Consider the following 20,986-nt stretch of genomic DNA (forward strand, 5'->3'; position numbering starts at 1 on the left):
GTCAGGTGATGTGAGGAAGCTGTTTCCCCTGCAGACGTGCTGATGGTTGTGTCTGTGCTGTGAACTGTCTGGACGTCTTTGGGAGCGCGTCATTAAAAAGCGCTGATCGCATCCGCTGATTGCGCGCTCGGTAAACCAGTTCGTGTCGGTCCGGTGACCACCTGCTCCGTTACCGCTAACAGCTGGACTGAACCACAGTGACATCCGTTTAATAATTCATCTCACGGAGGTGGATAAACTGATCAATGTGGTCTCATATAGTTAATGCTATAATAATATTAATATTATAATGATTATAATTCACTGATGGACTCTCATAATCAAGCAGCTGCGACAGATGTTTAGGGTCTGCAGATGTTCCATCAAGTTCACCCGCAGACTTTATTTTCTTGATTTAACCTTTGACCCACTTTCCGTGCTGTTCCGCTGCCAGCCTGCTGGGGGCGCTCTGAGCGCGCATTCAGGGGGTGTGTTTACAATCTGAGTACCTGAGGCTTTTACTATGAAAGGGCTTTTGTGTGGGAGGACAGGAAGGAAATAGTTTTGGACCAACCGGAAACAGAACCAAAACAGAGCACCTACTTGCAGAAATGACGCTGGTCTAACTTCAAAATAAAAGCTTCATGAGCCTGAACCCACCTAAGGGGCAGGAGCTGCTTATTGTCACGTATAGCTGCTGTCTTTACAGATCCTGATAAATATCACCGCTATGAAAGCTCAGAATAATCTCAGAGTCAAAAACATGTGATTTATTACTATTTATCACAGAGCATAACATGTGGTTAATAAACATGAGTACAGAGGAAAGTGGTGACAGGACAATAGCTGAATTTTAGCTTTTATGAAATCAGAAGTGAAACTTGTTTCAAAACTGTTTGACGTGAGAGAGAAAAATAAGCTCGAGGACAAACGAATGTTGAAAGAAATGAGTCAGAAACGCAGCTAAATGCAAGCTCGCACATTTAATAACCCCTTTAAAATAAGTAAAATTTGATTTATGTAGCACCTTTCTAGACAAAAGATCACAAAGTGCTTCACACAGAGATAACCAGGTATAAAATAAAAACAGACAAAAAGTTAACAAAATGCAAATTTCAAAAATAAAATGAATAATTTTGAAGACAGATCAGTGACTACAAATCAGGTCAGAATTCATCATATAAAGGTCATGTAAACAAAATGAACATTTTTACATGATGAATTCTGACCCCATTTGTAGTCACTGATCTGTCTTCAAAATTATTCATTTTATTTTTGAAATCCTTTACTGCATAAATCTTCTCGCTCACTATGTATTAACAGACTCTCTGCATTGAATCATACCTGTTATTAATCTCTGTCTCTCTTCCACAGCATGTCTTTATCCTGTCTTCCTTCTCTCACCCCAACCAATCACAGCAGATGGCCCCGCCCCTCCCTGAGCCTGGTTCTGCTGGAGGTTTCTTCCTGTTAAAAGGGAGTTTTTCCTTCCCACTGTCGCCAAAGTGCTTGCTCATAGGGGGTCATATGATTGTTGGGTTTTTCTCTGTATCTATGAAGCGCCTTGAGGCAACTTTTGTTGTGATTTGGCGCTATATAAATAAAATTGAATTGAATTGAAATAAATGATAAAAAATTAAATAAGACAATATTACAAAGTTACAAAATATTAGAAGTAACTCCCATATATACAAATAGCTCAACTATAAATGTCCAGAACATTACAGACAAATATATATGATACTCTAAGCTGTAAAACTTTGTTATTTTCTCTGTAAAGAACAAACTACAGGCTGTCACTGCTGCTCTGTGTGCTCTGCATTAGATGGAGGAGTCGTACACAAATATCTACAGGCAGGGATGGGTTCCTGTGTCGGGTGGTACACTATGGGTAATCTCATTGGCCAGGCCGTCATGGAGTGGATGGGATCCAGCATCTTCCTTATCTTGGACAACATCCGCCTTTCCGACAGCACCCAAGGGAGTCCAGCTCCAACCCCACAGCATTACTGACCTTACAGATCAGTTTATTGAGTCTGCTGGCATCTGCGAGCCTCAGCCTGCTGTCCCAGCATGCAACAGCACAGAGAACAGCACTGACCACAACAGACTCATGAAGGAGCTCAGAGCCCTTCCTGTAGAGAGCAGTGGTGTTTTTAACCCAGTCCAGTTTGTTATCAGTGTGTACTCGGAGGTATTTCCTCCACATCGACCCCTGGACTGAAACAAGAACGTGTGTTTGAGTGTTTCATGTTACTCTGTCACGGGGTATTTCTAACACAGACACAGCTAATAACAGCAGTTTCTCTCATTAAAGTGAGAGAAGTGTCCGTTAGCTCCACACCGTGAGGACTGCTTGGTGACGGCCCACAGCTCGAAGGTGTGACCGACCGCATGTGCTCCGTTCGTACAAAGACCACCTCATTCCAGTCGTCCCCTCAAAGATAAAAATCCAGTGGAAAAGAATAAAAGTATAACTTAATTCATCTAATGTTGGCAAAGCGACGAGTTTCCTTGACCAAAACAAACCATCCACGCGCCCCTCCCCGCTCGCCATCCCCCAGCACACCGTCCCCCAACACACCGTCCCCCATGTTGTCCTCCGGTCAGTGGCCCGGATGTCTTCAGCTGGTTTTTATTTTTTCCTCTACGTGCTTTTATTGTGTAAAGACCACCGGAAGCTCCGATAGTTATGTACGGCCTCTGTCTTTACGGATGTTGCGTCACCGCAGTTTTAAAGCAAGCCGAGCCGAGCCAGGCCACAAACCCAGAGCAGATGGACCGACCCTAAAATCCTGGACTAAGCGCGGCACCGGGACCCGGATCAAAGAACCGGACCGTACCGGGACAGCCCGGGGCGGACTGAAGTTCGATTGTCGGAGCTTTGAAGGGGGCTGAAAGCGCCTCGGTACCCGGGTAGGTGCTGCTGACCTCGGTTCGTTTTTCCGCCTCGGCCTCTGTTATTGTTCGGGTTAGCTGTTAGCTGTTAGCAGGTTCGGCAGGCCCGGGTTAGACTCCGGGCTTAAGCTGCCTCCTCCGGTTTGTTTTCATCAGGAGGGAGCGGCTCTCCTCCTCCTCCTTCATAGTTCGAGTTCTGCATCAGAGGCCCGATTAATCGATCCGAACCAAACCGAGTCTTTAATGTGCGCCGAGAGCGTGCGTGACGTGTCCGCAGTAACAGGGTGTTATTTAAGTACCCGTGACATGCAGTACTGTGAGTACAGGCCACAGTACCGAGCAGCAGTACCCTCAGGGCTTTCTTCAGTGACTGAGATCACACCAATGCGGGGAAATGAAAAAATGCACATAAGAAGAGCGAACACATCACAGAAGAACAAAGTAATGTGCGTGAGTGCAGCACAGACTGAACAGCTGATCGCCTACATGTGAAAATGAACCTGACAGCTGACAAACACATCTGATTCCTGCAGCTTCACCTCCTCAGCTCTGCTTTCACTCTTCACGTTTAGTCTCCACACTCTGTTCAGTCCCACGCTGCTCCGCACAGCCAGCAACCCACACAGTGGGCCACGTGTTCGGTCACTCCTCGCTCTGCCCAGAATCACATCTGTTTTCAATTCAGTTTAAATCACAACAGAAGCCCTGCATTAATACAAAGAAAGGGGCGGGGCATGTGACATGACGGGGTGAACAGACCCCGTCTGTAATAATTAATGATTTAAAGCATCTTTGGTCTACCTGAAGTACCCTGTACAGGTGCGTCCCCAAGGGGGGCACTGGCCACCCTCCAGTATTGAACAGTGTTACAGGATATTTAAAGGGTTGATCTGCCCACTGGCGGAGCGGGGGTGGTGGTTGTTTTTTCAGAAGCCCGGGGTATTTTGGAGTGTAATTTTTTTCATAGTTAGATGCCTGACTGACAACTGTATACAACAAAAATTACACACAATATTCGAAGCACATAGTGCACACTGTGGGAATTTAGGACTGAGCGTAAATGGCCCCTAATTTTGGTATGATCCGAGCTCAGACACTAAGCAACTGAGCACAGCACTGACGCCTGTGAGCGAGGGGGGGGAAGCTGCTGCCTGCCTCTGCAGACAGAGGAGAGCTGAAGTTTGACCAGGTACCAAAGCAAATCATTCGTACTGTACAAATAATGTAAACATGACGGTGAATCACGAAAGATTGGTGTCAAACTGATCACTTGACCCATATTACGTTACTTGGTCTTTGAGTGAATCAACAAACGGTGAAATGAAAAGCCGAACAACAACAACGCTGTTTCTTTAGAGAGTCTCAGCTTACATGTGTCTCATATCTTCTATTCAGTTGTTTCCCTACACGGCTAAATGAAGCACGACACCGGTTTCAGTTATGTACTGGTGTAGGTGGACATTAGAGGCTTCTTTCTTTGTGTGTTCTTCAATATATTTCTATGCAAAACAAGAGAATTTTTAATACACAGCAGTGTATTCATAGTTGTGTAGTACATACACTTTTTTACTGTTAAACATCAGTTTAAACTTGTTTTGTTTTGGATAAATAAATATTGAAATATCTTTTGAATTAGTTAAATGTCAGAATAAAGAGAGACAGAGCTTCTATTTTTATCACTTTTATCAAATGTAGGAGTACATGTACACTAAGTTTATTGTTAATTAATAAGAAACTGCAGACGATTCTGAGCTGAAGAAGCTTCTGATTGGTTCGTAGAGTCCATGTGAGTAAACTGGTGGCACAGCTGTGGATGCATATAAGGAAAAACACAGAGGCTGTTTCTGTGGGAACATCAAGAGATGTCAACAAAACACCAGGAACAGAGTTGTGGAGCTCCATCAGTGTGGCTCAGTTTGAATACAGTTTGGTGCCATTTACAGACAGTTTCTCTCTTTACTCTGAAAGTTAACAAATATGTTTTTATATTTATCTAAAAATAAACATTTAGTCTGATTTTATGTTACAATTAAAAAAGTGTTTTTATCTGAAGAGTAAATATCTGGTTTCAACTGATGTTGGTGTTTGGCTTGATTGTCAGCACAGAGAGGGAGGGGGAGGGAGAGAGAGAGGGGGGGAGAGAGAGGGCGAGAGAGAGAGAGGGAGAGGGCGAGAGAGGAACAGAGTGGGAGAGAGAGAGGGAGAGAGGGCGAGATGGCGAGAGGGAGAGAGGGAGAGGGGGGGAGAGAGAGGGAGAGAGAGAGAGAGGGAGAGAGAGAGGGAGAGGGAGAGAGACAGAGGAACAGAGTAGGAGAGAGAGAGAGGGCGAGAGAGGAACAGAGTGGGAGAGAGAGAGAGGGCGAGAGAGAGGGTGAGAGAGAGGGCGAGAGAGGAACAGAGTGGGAGAGAGAGAGGGGGAGAGGGAGAGAGAGGGGGAGAGAGGGAGCAAGAGAGAGGGCGAGAGAGAGGAACAGAGTGGGAGAGAGAGAGAGTGGGAGAGAGAGGGGGAGAGAGAGAGAGAGAGAGAGAGGGCGAGAGAGAGGGGGAAGAGAGGGAGAGAGAGAGAGGGCGAGAGAGGGAGAGAGAGGGAGAGAGGGGGAGAAGGAAAGAGGGCGAGAGAGGGAGAGGGCGAGAGAGGGGGAGAGGGAGAGAGGGAGAGGGCGAGAGAGAGGGGTAGAAGGAGAGAGAGGGGGAGAGAGGGAGCAAGAGAGAGGGCGAGAGGGGGAGGGGGAGAGGGACAGGGAGAGCGGGCGAGGGCGAGAGAGAGGGGGAGAGGGAGAGAGAGGGGGAGAGAGGGAAAGAGAGAGAGAGAGAGGGGGGAGAGAGGGGGGAGAGAGGGAGAGAGGAACAGAGAAAGAGAGAGGGAGAGAGAGGGAGGAGCAGGTGAGACACACCTGTCAGTCACATGGTTGTTTACAGAAAGCATCTCTGTATCTCAGGACTCGTGTTTGTAACAAGTAACAAACCTACAAACAAACACTGAGTCGTTCTCGGTGTTTCTTTGTTACTTTGTTACTTTGTAGGTTTGTTACTTTGTTACTTCTCAGACTGCATTAATGACGTTCTGCAGACTGTTTGCACAACAATAAATAATTATATAAACTTTTCGTCTTGAGGCGACTTTTTTTGACGCCATATAAATAAAATTGAATTCCTGTAAAACAGGAAGTATGACGAGCTGAAGCCAGGAGGAGTCACGTGACCTCGTCCTCGCTGATCTGTGTTGGGGGGTGAACAGGTAGGGGGACCTTGAATCCTCTCAGGTGTGTCATGTGACTCGTGCCCTCTGTCTCTCTGTAGGACTCCTCTTCCAAAATGGCCGACGCCGAAGGGTCCCCGGCTGTGCGCTCGCTCCGCCTTTCCCACTCTGCACAACCCCCTCCCCCCGCCTCGTCCTCCTCTCCTACCACGTTCTCCTGCCCCTCCTCCCCCTCCAGCGCCTCCTCTTCCTCATCCTCCTGCTCTGAGAGTTCCTCAGACTTCCTCACTCACCATCACCATCATCATCACCGTCACGCTCGCCCTCAGCTGCAGCTGCCTCCGCCCACCCACGGGGATCAGGCCTCCTCTCCCAGCGCCAGCCCCCGCAGCTCCTCCCCTAGTGGGAGCATCGGCAGCACCTGCAGCCTCGGTAGCAGCAGCGCCAGCGAGGGCATCGGCAGCGGAGGCACGTCGAGCGGTGGCGGCGACCAGCGAGGACCAAGTCCTCCGCTGGACGTCATCTCAGAGGACGCCATGGAGATGGACCTAGGCGTCGAGCAAGGTAACAAGGAGAGGAAACGGTTTTCCAATGAGCTGTCCAAAATATTCACTGCTTAGGATGAATCTGGAGCGCGGTGTGGGTGGGGCCACAGTAATGCCATCACGGTAATCCTCTGCTAGTTTCCATATCGATCTCTCTGTTCTGCTGTTCCAGTCATCGACCCGGAGGTGGCGCTGAAGGCGTGCCAGGAAGTGCTCCTTAAAGTCAAGCTGCAGGACGATCAGCGGCAGCACCCGGCAGATGTGGCAGAGCGCGGCGCCGTGACCCAGCTCATCAGCCCAGACGCCGGCTCCATCAAAGAGGAAGATGAGGAAGACACCGACACGCCGTCCCAGCCCGACCCGCGTCCTTCGGCTCGGCCAGAACCTTTCTCGCCACCGTCGTCATCAAAGCAGTCGTGGCTGCTGCGCCTGTTCGAGTCCAAGCTGTTCGACGTCTCCATGGCGATTTCCTACCTGTACAAGTCGAAGGAGCCGGGTGTGCAGGCGTACATCGGGAACCGCCTCTTCAGCTTCCCGGACAGTGAGGTCGATTTCTACCTGCCGCAGCTGCTCAACATGTACGTGCACATGGACACAGAGGTGGGCGACGCCATCCGGCCGTACCTGGTGAGTCCCTAAGTTTAAGCTAGCTCAGCTAACGTTAGCTAGAGAACGGGTCGGTGACCCGCTGCGTGGGGGGGGTTCTCACGCAGGTGTTTGTGTCCGGTAGATCCACCGCTGCAGCGCCAGCATCACCTTCTCGCTGCTCTCTGCCTGGCTGCTCGGTGCCTACTCCTCCGACATGCACATCTCCACCCAGCGCCACTCCAGAGGAACCAAACTCCGAAAGCTCATCTTGTCCGACGAGCTCAACCCTGCCCCATCTGACAGCCCCGCGTCCTCGCCGTCTCACCGCCGCCATCGCCATCACAGACACGATGGCAGCAACGCCGAGGCCTCTTCCGTGTTCGGCCCTGGACAGGGACAAGCCGAGGTGTTTGTTTCCCCGTCCAGGAGGACCCACCAGAGATCCAAGTCGGACGCCGCCATGGCGAGCAATGGACCTGGCGCTGGTCTCCGACGGACTGGCAGTAACCCAAAAGTGGAGGCGGTCCACGAAGAGGTGAGCCAGAGATTCTCTCAGGTGGTGCTGTTCCTCTAGAGCAGGGGTGGGCAGCTCCAGGCCTCCAGGGGCCGGTGCAGGTTTCAGATCTCACCCTGGGTCAGCACACCTGAATCACATGATCAGTTCATTACCAGCCTCTGTTCATGTTGAGGTCAACAGCGGTGTTGGATCAAGGACACATCTAAAACCTGCAGGACACCGCTGCTGTAGAGTCAAAGGTTACTGACCCCAGTACTATAATCAACAAATAAGCCCTGAGATCTGCTGCTGCGTGGCTTCATACATAATTGGCAAACCTTCTGGAGGAAACCTGGTCTTGTTAGGAGAGACGGCATCATCCCACTTTGGATGGAGCAGCTCTCATTTCTAGAAATATGGACAAATTTATTAAACCCCCTAAAATATGAGTATCCAGAGTTTGGACCAGGAAGCAGAGCTGCAGTCTTACACGCCTCTCTGCAGCTTCTCTCCTCCTGCTACCCCCCAAAAACCATCTCCATAGAGACTGTGTCTGCTTCCAAACAGACAAAAAACAAACTAAAAACCAGCAACAAACAACTTAAACATAAACAAATGCTTTCATATCAAAAATCCAAACAGCTGCATCATCCACAGAGCTCATCACAGAAACAGCTTTAGTGAAGGTTACAGATGATCTTCTTATGGCCTCTGACAGTGGACTCATCTCTGTGCTTGTCCTGCTAGACCTCAGTGCAGCGTTTGATACTGTCGACCATAATATCCTATTAGAGCGATTAGAACATGCTGTAGGTATTACAGGTACTAGAGATGCACGATATCACTTTTTTATGTCTGATACCGATATCATCAATTTGGATATCTGCTGATACCAATATAAATCCGATATAGTGAATTTTATAATCAATAAAATGTTTTTTTAAATATCTTGCTGCATTTTGTATAAGTTCATACTCAAGTTTAAAAAACAAAACTAAAGTTATACCTGTTTGCAAAAAGTACTATATTAGACCAGCAACACTGACCAATCTAATGAACGTAAACCTGTTCAATGTGACGCTGACTTGAACTGAATCAGCGTCACATTTGAACCAATCAGAGTGAAGGTGCTGATGTGTTCCTGAAGCTTGCATAAAGGTGAAATCAAAACGTCTGCAGTCACGAGGAGGCGAATAAATGCAGCGAATCACAGCGACAGTCGTCAGCTGCAGCTTTACACACAAAAACCATTTACTTTGATTTATTATCAGAGGCACTTCTGAGGCTTCTGATTGGTTCCCCTTGGTGTCTGTCAGCTGACTCACCTGGTCATGCAGCTCCTCTGCGGAGGCCCTCCCCTCACAGATTTGACCCGTGTTCACGTTTTCGGTGCCGATGGGAGCGAGCAGACCTCGAGGCGGACGTGTCCATTAGAGTTGCGACGATTCATCGACTAATCTGTCCTTTGCTTCGATGATCCGTTCAATGCGAGGCTTTGTGTCACCATGGAAACGTTTTACCCACGTTTGCGCCTGCAAACAGAGCTGCAATAGAAATGCATTAGGCAGCAGCGTATGAGCGCAGAGTGGCCACGCCCCCGACAGCCTCTGCAGTGACCACGACCCAAACTCACGCAGTGAAAGCACACATGCCTCAGTTTATGGGAGTTTAAAGTTTTGCATTTAAGAAATGTTAAGCTGTTTTTACAGATGTTGTTTGCAGGTAAACTTTAAAACATTGGTTTGCATTTTAGAGAGAATATTGATTATTAATGATTAATGAATGGGATAATCGATTGATTAATAACTGATAGCTGCAGCGCTTCCTCGCTCTGATTTAAGCTGTAGTGAGAAAGTCCCAGCCTTCATCTACAGATCTGAGTTCCCAGCTGATCCTTTGTGAGTGATGTCACCTGTACGTCTCAGTCTGGGGGGTTGACCCCTTTCACTGAGAGAGGAAGAGCAGCAGAGCTCTTCATCAGTCTGATGGAAACTCAAAGTGAGGTGGAGAAACCTCCCTCCTCCTCCTCACGGGTGCAGAGGATGAGTGTTGACAGTCAGAGAGAAAACGAGCTCCTTTTAAATATTCTCCTTTAATGCAGCGTCGTCACACGTTGAGCCACTCTGTCAGACGCTGAGACGCTGAGCTGCATGCACACGTCTCTGCCATTCAAACACACTTTGGATACTGAACTTCAGCCTTTTCCAGGGAAGCATTTAGTGTTTTTATGGCTGCACTGCTACATGGGAGGAAACACGAGCTGAAAGTTTTTGTCCTGTGAAAAATGGCTGAAAATAAAATCACTTCACTCGCTTCTTCACTTTTCCCCGACTCCCCGCGCCTCGGTGCAGCTGGGCGGTACCACCACACTCGCTGTCTCCCAACGCTTACACCCCTTCCTCCTTTCACATAATGGTCCCAGTCTGCGTGGTTCAGGGCTGAAGATTCAGCTCCCACACCGACGTGTCATCAGTAATGAAACGGCGTGGAGGGGCGGGTATCATCGGTGGCGTTGAACGTGTGTCATGCTCAGTGTTAATGAGTACACGCTTCTCTCTGTGACGGTTCGATGGCAGTTTGTCTTCTCTGACCTTTGACATCCTGGTTTTAACGGCCTCACTGACCTACAGTCAGCTGACCGTCGTTGTGAGGACTGTAACCCGACACATGGCGTTCGCTTTTCTGGCTCTGCGCCCACGTCAGCTGCACGCTTCTCTCTGACATCACTGATAAAGGGAAACCTCATCAGTCCAATCGTGTCCCTCCAGCCTCCCTGGCACCGCCCCTCCCCTGCAGCCACAATCATCATAAAGATAAAACCACGAAATGATTTGAACGGCCCATTCGAGCTGCCGATGAGTCGCTCACATGCCTCTGTGGGCGGAGCATCAGGGAACGTGTGTGTGTGTGGTTAGAAACGATGACTCGTGTTTCGTGCGTCTGCAGCCCGAGCGTCTCCGTCCTCAGAGGGAGTTCATCAAGTCTCTGCTGTGCATCGGGAAGCGTCTCGCCACGCTGCCCACCAAAGAGCAGAAGACGCAGCGTCTGATCTCCGAGCTGTCGCTGCTCAACCACAAGCTGCCGGCCCGAGTGTGGCTGCCCACCGCCGAGCACCAGCACCACGTGTGCAGGGTCCCGCACACGCAGGCCGTGGTCCTAAACTCCAAGGACAAGGTGACCTCCGGTGTAGCCGCCACATGTGCCAGAGAACATCTGTCCAGTGTCCTCTGACTGCTGCTCCTTCTCCTCCTTTAGGCTCCGTACATCATCTACGTGGAGGTGTTGGACTGCGACAGCTTCGAGACGTCTCCCGTTCCCGTTCGCATCCCGGAGACGCGGATACGCTCGGCCCGCTCCGCAGAGAACCTGGACTGCAGCACCGCAGCTAACGGCAGCAGCGGTATGACATCGGAACACAGAGCTGGAAGTTTCTCCACCGTCCCGAACTACGACAACGACGACGAGGCGTGGGCCACCGATGACATCGGGCAGCTGCAGGTGGAGGTATGTGAAAGCGTCGCCGTACGGCTGCAGTGAACCCTGAGTACTCGAAGCACAGTAACAAGCATGTGTTTGCAGATGGAGGCTCAGACCAGCAGCAGCGACAACATCAGTCAGTTTTCAGTCGACAGCATCACGAGTCTGGAGAGCAAAGAGCCGGTGTTCATCGCCGCCGGAGACATCAGGTAAACAGCAGGTCGCCCTCCACAGGCGGAGCTTAGAAGCAGAAACGTGGGCAGTTCAAACGAAATATTACGCCGTGTTACCCGTGGTAAGCTACGTGTAACACAAGCTAGTGTTGGTTCTGCCCAGCACGACGCCAACGTGCATGTCGGCGCTTCATGGCTCGCACTTCATGTTTACAATTTAGTGTTTCCAGGCTGTTGGCGGCCGCGGTCTCGCTGCTGTTGATGCCCGCTCACTTGCAGCTTTCTGCTCTCAGCTCCTCCCCCTTTAGGCCTTTGTGCTGCTCAAACAGGAGCCTCTGGAGCAGCCTCCCCCACTGAACCCAGTGCACCACCCCTCCCTAGAAGCTGAGCCACAGACCACACCCCCCACACTACAATTATGTGTTTGTAGTTTCAGTAAATTCAAGCTATGAAGGAGCTCCACAGGAAGCTTCAAAAATAACTACCAGCAACAAAATGTGATCTGAAGTTGTCTTTAAAGTAATTAAAGCAATAAAGGGACCCCGCCAGTGTTGTGATCTGGAGGAGTTTGTTCTCCTCGCTGCCTACAGAGACTGGACCTTTTTCTTACTTATTAGTTTCCCATAGAAGCTTTCTTTGTAGTTGCCACATTGATAGGACACCAACATCACCTGGTGTGCAGATGTAATTATGATGAGTTGTTGTCCAGGACTGCAGATCTGAAGAGCAGCACGTTCAGGAACTCTTCTTTCTGAGGATGACATCGCCTCAGCAGTCCCGTGAAGCTTCGATCTTCAGCTGTGCGTTCTGCCGTGACGCTCCGACCTCGTTTGTTTTTCAGACGGCGGCTATCGGAGAACCTTGCTCACACTCCCACCGCATTCAGGAGGGACCCCGAGGACCCGTCGGCCGTCGCCCTCAAAGAGCCCTGGGAGGAGAAAGTCAGGTGGGTTTGTGAAGCCGAGCAGGCGAACGCTCCACAACGTCTTCCTCGCGCTAACGCCGTTTGTGTTCAGGCGGATCCGAGAGGCGTCTCCGTACGGCCACCTGCACACCTGGAGGCTGCTGTCGGTCATCGTGAAGTGTGGGGACGATCTGAGGCAGGAGCTGCTGGCCTATCAGGTCCTCAGACAGCTGCAGGTACAGACGCAGTACAGACACGTGCACACAACGGTACATGGTTAAACTGCTTCCATGTTGAAGCCGAGTCTGTTTCCTTGGTCAGTCCATCTGGCAGCAGGAGCGCGTTCCTCTGTGGATCAAACCCTACAAGATCCTCGTCATGTCTTCAGACAGCGGGATGATCGAGCCCGTCCTCAACGCCGTCTCCCTGCACCAGGTACGCAGGGGATTCTGGGAAAGTTAGTTTTCTTTGTCTGTGAGACTGAAACGCAGTTTTCGTGTGTGTGTCCTCCAGGTGAGGAAGCAGAGTCAGCTGTCGCTGCTCGACTACTTCCTGCAGGAACACGGCAGCTTCACCACAGAGGCCTTCCTCACCGCTCAGAGGAACTTCGTGCAGAGCTGCGCCGGCTACAGCCTCATCTGCTACCTGCTGCAGGTCAAAGACAGGTGAGACATTCATAAAAACAGTGACCGTTATCCCTGCTGATGAGGTTAAGACTGCGGCCTTGAGTGAGGACGGGTCTGTGGATTCGGAGGACTTTACATCAGTGATTACTAGCAACCTCAGCACATGCATTGACAATATTGCCCCATTAAACGCTGCAAAAAAGGGTGACAGCCAGCGACAGTGCACTACCAGATGAGCTGAAAGAGCTCCACGCTTGCTTTAACACCCTTAACACCAACCAACATTGAGCAATTCTACCAGCAGAGGCAAGGTCCTGACGAGGACGAAGCCCCGAAAGCCCCGAAAGCCCCGAAAGCCCCGAACATCTAATGAAGAAACATGAAGAAACCTTCCAGGTCCTTTACATCCCTGCAGTTTGCATATCATCAGAACCGTTCTACTGAAGACTGTCAATGCAGCCCTCTATACATCCACCTATACATCCACCTATACACCTGTACATCCACCTATACATCCACCTGTACATCCATCTATACACCTATACACCTGTACATCCGTACATCCACCTATACATCCACCTATACACCTGTACATCCGTACATCCACCTATACACCTGTGCATCCACCTATACATCCACCTATACACCTGTACATCCACCTGTACATCCACCTATACACCTGTACATCCACCTATACACCTGTGCATCCACCTATACACCTGTACATCCACCTGTACATCCACCTATACACCTGTACATCCACCTGTACATCCACCTATACACCTACACAGTTTCAGTTTTCAGTTTTATTTGTCATATGCAAGTTAGCACAGGGTCAACATTGCAATGAAATGTGTTTGAGGAGCAGCAGTCACTCAGCAGCATGATACAGTAGGAGAAAAAAAAAAAAAAAAAAAAAAAAAAAAGCCACCTTTACATCCACCTATACACCTGTACATCCACCTATACACCTGTACATCCATCTATACACCTGTGCATCCACCTATACACCTGTGCATCCACCTATACACCTGTGCATCAACCTATACACCTGTGCATCCACCTATACACCTGTGCATCAACCTATACACCTGTACATCCACCTATACACCTGTGCATCCACCTATACACCTGTGCATCAACCTATACACCTGTGCATCCACCTATACACCTGTGCATCCACCTATACACCTGTACATCCATCTATACACCTGTACATCCATCTATACACCTGTGCATCCACCTATACACCTGTGCATCCACCTATACACCTGTGCATCCACCTATACACCTGTACATCAACCTATACACCTGTACATCCACCTATACACCTGTACATCCATCTATACATCCATCTATACATGCATCACGTCACATGTCATGCGTTGCCAGTCGTGCACCTCTTGATGATGGTGGAGAGATTCTGACAACTCCATCATGTGTTATGGGAACTGCACCACCCAGGGCGGGACAGCAGGCTCTACAGGCTGTCATTACAGCGTCACGGTCCATGTGTGGGATTGCTTTCCCATCACCGGAGGGGACGCCTTATAACAACGGGGTCCTGAAGAGGCACCCCCTCCCCCCACAGCACACACTACATGTACATCTACACTGACATCCTGCAGACTCTACTTTCTGACCACTCTCAGCCCTTTCCTATACAGTGCTTGCTCTATTTGTCTATGCTTTTTTTTAAAAAGTGTGACTTTGTGTATATATTTGATTTATTTGTGTGTAGAGAAGGTAAGAATTTCCTTGCTTAGCTCTGCAGCATGTAGAGAATCCTACATGCGAATCGCTCGGTAACACCTGCTCTGATCCCCGCAGGCACAACGGGAACATCCTGCTGGACTCCGAGGGCCACATCATCCACATCGACTTTGGCTTCATCCTCTCCAGCTCTCCTCGCAACCTCGGCTTCGAGACGTCTGCCTTCAAGCTGACCTCGGAGTTCGTGGACGTGAGTAGAAACAGCCCGAGGATGTGTTGGAGGGAGATGATCCCGGGCAGAGGTTGATCACAATTTTGGGCTCGGGTGCAGTCTCCTGATATTTACCTGTCACTGAGAACAGACCAGCACGCAGACGCAGGGCCGCCCTGCGCGTCTGGATGGGATTTTTAGCCTCTCAAAGCCGGCTCTCTGCTGACCCGTAGATGAATCGTTCATGTTGTTTTTGGAGCTTCAGAGTTGCTGAGGATCCTTTCTGGTGTCCGACAGCTGTCAGCAGCAGGAGATGCCACATGTCCTGTTCAGCATTGAGCCCTCAGCACCACCGGTCACAGCCGGCTCGGTCGTGGTTTCTCAGCCGGGCGCTGCAGAGGTTTAGTTTTGATTTGGATGAATTTCTGTTTGATTCACGCGTGGATCGCTGAAGGACTCTAGGAATCGGGGTTTCGTGGCTCCTGATGACAGAAACTTTTATTTTGGTGGAAGAAAAGCTTCCTGTGGAGTTTAACATGGTGGCTGTCCTGATGCCCGGTGTTTGCTGTGTTTCAGGTGATGGGCGGGCTGAACGGAGATATGTTCAACTACTACAAGATGCTGATGCTTCAGGGTCTGATCGCAGCCAGGAAGCACATGGAGAAGGTGCTGCAGATCGTGGAGATCATGCAGCAAGGTAACAGCATTGCGCCTTTCTTACAGCTGAGAACGGCACACACGCGCGGTCTAAGCCTAACCCCGTATACAGCTGTCAGTACGAGTCCAGTCAGTCTCAGTCTGTAGGTCGGGGATACTTTCTGTTCCACATCCACGTTCACACCATCAGGGAGCAGGTCCGGCCACAAAGTTCGTCCCTGCTGAAAACTCCAAACGTTTTATTATCCAGAACAAAAGCTCATGTTTGAGTTTGAGTCACGCTCCACCTAACTCCAGGCAGCAGAGGCCAAGCTAGCAGACAGCTAGCAGCTGCAGCCTACAGCCTATTCAGTGATATTATATACTATTCAGAGTCATTACTGCCAGCACTGCGTCACAGCAGCCCGGCTAACAAAGGTTAAGGAGTTCTCTTATTGGTCCCTATAAGCCTCGCAGTGAAGCTGCAACAACAAACTAATTCCTGCGTCACATCGTAGCGCTGTCGGCGACTCGGGCGGAGGTCCAGAGTGCACGAATTGACCGGTGTGGGTTTAAGGACGTGTTTGCCAGTCAGCTGTTAACAAAGTTATTTTAACCCCACAGGTTCCCACCTGCCGTGCTTCCACGGCTCGAGCACCATCCGTGGTCTGAAGGACCGTTTCCACATGTCTCTGACGGAGGAGCAGCTGCAGCTGCTGGTGGAGCAGCTCGTGGACGGGTCCGTGCGCTCCATCACCACCAAACTCTATGACTCCTTCCAGTATGTCACCAACGGCATCATGTGACCCGTCTGGACTGAGCGACGGCGGTGGCCGGAGCCGGCAGACGTTTCGCTGCGCCGCCGCCTGATTGGATTCGATGGAGCCGCCTCGTCACCGTCATCGGGGTCGAAGCGGCTGCTGGAAGACTCGATAGAGACGGAAACCACTTCATCACATCGTTTATGGATTTACATCTGCAGCTAATCGAAGCGACGGCACGGCAGATTTGACTTCCTGCCGCTCGTCACACGCGTGAACTCGTCACTGCTGTCGACTTTATTAACCAGCCCATAATCACTACTAAACTGCCCAGCAGCAGAGCGTTTACAGACACAACCACCACTACTTCACCCATCCTTCAGCTAAAAACAGCTCAATGTTTCCACGTCTGTTGACAGGAAAACGTCTGAGAAAGGCGTTTGGTTCTTTCCAGCAAACATCCTGTAATTACAGAAGCTCCTTTTCCAAAGATAAAAGTCTCGTAATCGTAAGCCCGAGATTCCAGAAGGCGCCCTCTTTTTCCTCCCAACGTCGTAGTTTAAAATGGACTCAGAGGAGAACTCCTCAGAAACTCGAGGGTGAGCCCGAGGACGCGTCTGACTGGGTCGGCACGAACCTTCTCTTGTTTAAATGAAGTCCGAGTGGACGCGAACACCAGCAGAGGTCGAAGGAGTTTGCTCTCCGAATCAGAACGGCTACGAGGAAAAAGCACAACGTGAACTCGGCGTTCGGCACGCTCACAGAAAGGCTGACGTATCCACGCTCCTTTACAGATTATCGCTTTATCTTCCAGCAGCATTCCTGTTTTCACCAGACATTTCTCACAGCTCATCGTCAGCCTTTTCCCGACATTTTTAGCAACTGTAAGCGCGTCGAGGTTTGGGCAAGCTCAAATTCTTTTGTCCTGAACGTCCGTTAGCCTGAGCCAGTGACCACTGCTGCCCATTTTCCTGTTTTATTTCATTGTATTTCACTTTTTCCTAAACTGTTATTTTACCACTTTCCCAAATATCTATTCAGCTGTTTGGTTTTTAACAGTCACTGTCATGCCAGCTATGCTAATGGAGAATTACTCACCGACTGTGGAGGAGCAAAGTCCAGAATATTTATTAGAAATATGGCCATTACTATAATAAACTACATTATTATTTTTTAATTACTAGGGGAGATGTGTTTTTAAGCTAATGTTCCTGTTCTAGCTAACAAAATTAATACCTAGCTAAGGCTAATCAAAGAAATAAATGAGTCCTGTCCTCATTTCCTAATAACATTACTCTTTCACTGCTGTAGTATACTTTGTAGTTTATGCTCTCTCACTAGCTAATAACCACTAAACTACTAGCAGCAGAGAGTATACGTTTATTATACACTTAAGTTGATTTTTCTCTCATTGCAGTTTGTTAGCAATTAACCTGACAGTGTCTTGGCTAAAACTTTTTGCTTTTTTTATTTATTCCTCTCTAAAATAAGTACGTTTTGTAACAAGATAACAAACTCGCCATTTTAGTTGCTGTCTCTCTATAAGCCTACTTTCGTCTGATTGGCTGACTTGCAGTAGTCTGCAGAGGGGCAGCACTTTCTTATGAACTGCACTTTCCGTTTAAACCTTTGACCAACTAGCATCAGCACAAAAACACAGTAAGTTGCCTTTGAGAGCTTTTATAAAATAGTTTTGTCTTGTTAGTATAAGAAAATACTAAACCTTTATCAATGTGACGAGTGTCTGGTGAAAAAAAAATTTACTTTTGTTTTTTTATTTTAATGTTTGTTACATCTTTTTAGGTCCAATTTCTGAGAAAAAGTTACTGAAGTTTTGTTGTTCATGTGTTTCTGTCAGCTCGGTGCACATGCTAGAGATTATACAGTGATAATGTCAGTGCACAGTAAGTGGCCGTTCTGAGCCAAAAGATTCTTATCAGGAGAATTATACTCATTATTATCACTTTGGACTAAACGCGTTATTGTTATGTGAGTCTGTATTTACGTACTTAGAGCTCAGCAGTGCTCCTCTCTGATTGGCCCCAATATACATTCCCTTGGTTAATGCTGGCCAGTCAGAAGAGGCGGTTCTGTGCACGCTGAGACTGACGATCAGTTGAACACGTGAATGTTTTTACACACAGACGTGTTCTCACTGTTGAGCGAAAGCTAGCAGTTTTAGCTTTAGCGCTGCTGCTGTCGCTCTAATGCTGGAACACTGGCTTTATTTCAGCGTCTTACACATAGAAACGGCTTCCTGTGTGTTTCTACAGTGCGCACCTCTAGCGTTTGCTAGCTAACAGTTGTCATTCCTGTAAATAGTAGCTTTCCCCGCTGTTTAAGGGCAGCAGCAGTTCACTGGAGGCTTTGAGCTGCAGTTCCAGTTATGACTGAAATCAAACATGAAGCATTTTTACAGCTAGCTAAACGGTAAGCTAATACAGCAGTTAACCGATTACATAGCTGGAGCTAATTTCAGTGAAACGTGTCATGGCAGTTTTCTCTAAAACGATTAAAATGTAAGTTTACTCTCAGATGCACTTGATTATTAGCAGGTAGCGACACAAAATCTTTCCAGTTTGATTATTATTCCACAGGAATGGTAATCAGCTAACATCAGGTCGGGGCTAAAATAGTCACCCGACGCTCGGACATTATGACAGTTTTTTTGTTTTTATTCTTGTTTATTAATGAATGTTTAACTGTGAAAAGGGGAAGCTGAGCCGGCGGACAGTGAACTGGGTCTTGCTGGAATAAAGCCAGTGTTTGTAGTTTCTGACCACTGTAAAAGGACAACCACAGCTCTGTCGTGAACGCAGCGCCACCGTCCGCTAACTAGCTCACTGTTTTACGTGCAGCTGTGTCTAAAGTTTACCAGATTAGCAAACGCTCTTTGCTTTCTTTGTCGTTCGTTATTTGTGAATCTGTACACGAACCGAGTTTGTTTCCCGTGAGAAAAATCGATGCCTTGAGACGTACAGAAGGTACAAACTTATCAATGCAACAGGGGGACGTTGGGACCTCAGAAGTGCTTTTTATATCCTCGGTTTGACGGCTCCAGGGACACGTTTCAACACTCCAGTACTCCTCACTCATCTGCATTTATGTACATTTCAAGTCCCGTATGTAAGCGCTACAAAGGAGCTCTTTAAATTTAAAGTAAAGTCATTAGGAAGTGATACTGCTGTTTGAAAAGGTGGAGACGCCTGTAAGGTCGAGCCAAACGATGGCGTTAGCTGCAGTTTGGAGGCTAGTGGGGAGAACGGATCATTGAAACTCGTCCCTGCCGCTGAACATCCTCATTGCCTTTGTCATCAGCTCTGAACACAGTGTGAGAAGTGCATTTATGAAACGTTTCTGTCGTTTGTAAGGATTCTTTGTTAATGTTTTACTAAAACACGGAGTCATCCAGCAGCCATGTTAGTGTTTGGTGTTTGAGGAGTTTCTATGGGAAATGCGACGCTAACGTCACGGTCCACGATACTTTTCACTGTGTGAAGAAACATTATATGAAAACACTTTGAGTGATTTCTGAGGTAATTCACAAACAGCATCATCTCAGGAGACGGGAGGAAACGGGGTGAGGAGGGGTGAGATCAACAATTCATTTACCCCAAATCATATAAAGTCGCACTATGTGGAAAAGCACTTTTATATGAAGATGAGTGTAAATAAATGAGAGCAGTGGGTCCATGAAGCCACTGAATCACGAGGTTGACTTTATGTGCACTGATTGGGCACTTAAACGTTATTGACCCTCTCCTGCAGCCGCTCCTCGCCTCCGACAGAATGTCAGGCTACGTTCACTCTGCAGGTCTTAAAGCTCAACTCAGATTTTTGGATCCGATTTTTTCTGTCTGCTTGTTCACACTACAAATAAAATGTGACAGCAAACGCGCTCTAGTGTGAACCCTAACCCAGACCAACAGTGTTGTTTGACTGTTTCAGACTTTACGTTTCCCAATTTTGCTTCAAGTTATAAAGTTATTGTGTTATTTACATTTGGCCTAATAATGATCCTTGTTGCTGTTTTAGGATAGTTGCAGAATCTGCAGATTATACAGTACAAATAAAATATTCCCGTTTCTCCAACGCTGTCTTCCCAACAGTTTCACTGGATGGAAGCGTTCACGATGTCTTCTCCGGCGCTGTTAATCGGCGTCTGTCTTGTGTCAGTGACTTAAAAGACGTATTTAATGCGACGTGACCATCAAACAGCAGTCGCTTTCTAAAACATCGGATATGTATCAGATTCAGGACCACATATGAAAGCGACCCAGATCGCATTTGTGCCGTTCACACTGTCACACCATGATCAGAGGGTCGCACAGGGTCAAAGAAGTCGGATTTGATGCGCTTTCGCCTGCAGTGTGAACGTAGCCTGAGTCTGCACCTCTGCAGCGACGAGCATTAATGTGTTGAATCGTTAAGATCCAGCTGACGACTGGAGGCGTGTCCCTGTTTCTCATCATGTAGAGTCCATCTGTCACGTCCTGACTAACTGCATGGCAACTTATTCAATAAACCTGAAACCTGCTTCTGACCTGCACTGTGTGCTTTCTCAGTCTGTAAGATACTGGTTTTAAATCACTTTTCTAACTGGTGCATAATTAACTTTAAAGAAAGTCAAATCTGAAATTTTGCATCTCATATTTTATGTTTACGAACATCAACACCAGAGGCGTCCAACTCCAGGCCTCGAGGGCCGGTGTCCTGCAGGAGATGTGTCCTTGATTTAAACGGCTAAATGACCTCAACATGTCCTGCAGTTCTCCAGCAG

At 48.4% G+C, this 20,986-nt stretch overlaps 1 protein-coding gene across 1 annotated transcript; it reads left to right on the forward strand.

The window, feature by feature from the left end:
- Nucleotides 1–2,651: 2,651 nt before the first annotated feature.
- On the forward strand, nt 2,652–20,749 carry LOC146492459 (phosphatidylinositol 4-kinase beta-like). The gene is made up of 14 exons (XM_085148522.1): nt 2,652–2,895; nt 6,178–6,640; nt 6,794–7,248; nt 7,352–7,744; nt 10,652–10,879; nt 10,961–11,209; nt 11,285–11,391; nt 12,197–12,301; nt 12,372–12,495; nt 12,581–12,694; nt 12,773–12,924; nt 14,716–14,848; nt 15,386–15,506; nt 16,070–20,749. Exons 2-14 carry the CDS (start codon nt 6,193–6,195, stop codon nt 16,249–16,251), a joined length of 2,811 nt encoding a protein of 936 aa, XP_085004648.1. The 5' UTR covers nt 2,652–2,895; nt 6,178–6,192; the 3' UTR covers nt 16,252–20,749.
- The last annotated feature ends 237 nt before the right edge of the window (nt 20,750–20,986 follow it).

The sequence above is a fragment of the Neolamprologus multifasciatus genome, chromosome 22, assembly GCF_963576455.1.
Source record: "Neolamprologus multifasciatus chromosome 22, fNeoMul1.2, whole genome shotgun sequence".
NCBI lineage: Eukaryota > Metazoa > Chordata > Actinopteri > Cichliformes > Cichlidae > Neolamprologus > Neolamprologus multifasciatus.

Excerpts from the sequence above, each read along its gene's own strand:
- LOC146492459 (XM_085148522.1), top strand. The coding sequence starts at position 6,193 with ATGGCCGACGCCGAAGGGTCCCCGGCTGTGCGCTCGCTCCGCCTTTCC. Across the intron at positions 7,745-10,651 it reads TGGAGGCGGTCCACGAAGAG|CCCGAGCGTCTCCGTCCTCA; the intron begins GTGAGCCAGAGA and ends GTGCGTCTGCAG. Across the intron at positions 12,302-12,371 it reads CCCTGGGAGGAGAAAGTCAG|GCGGATCCGAGAGGCGTCTC; the intron begins GTGGGTTTGTGA and ends GTTTGTGTTCAG.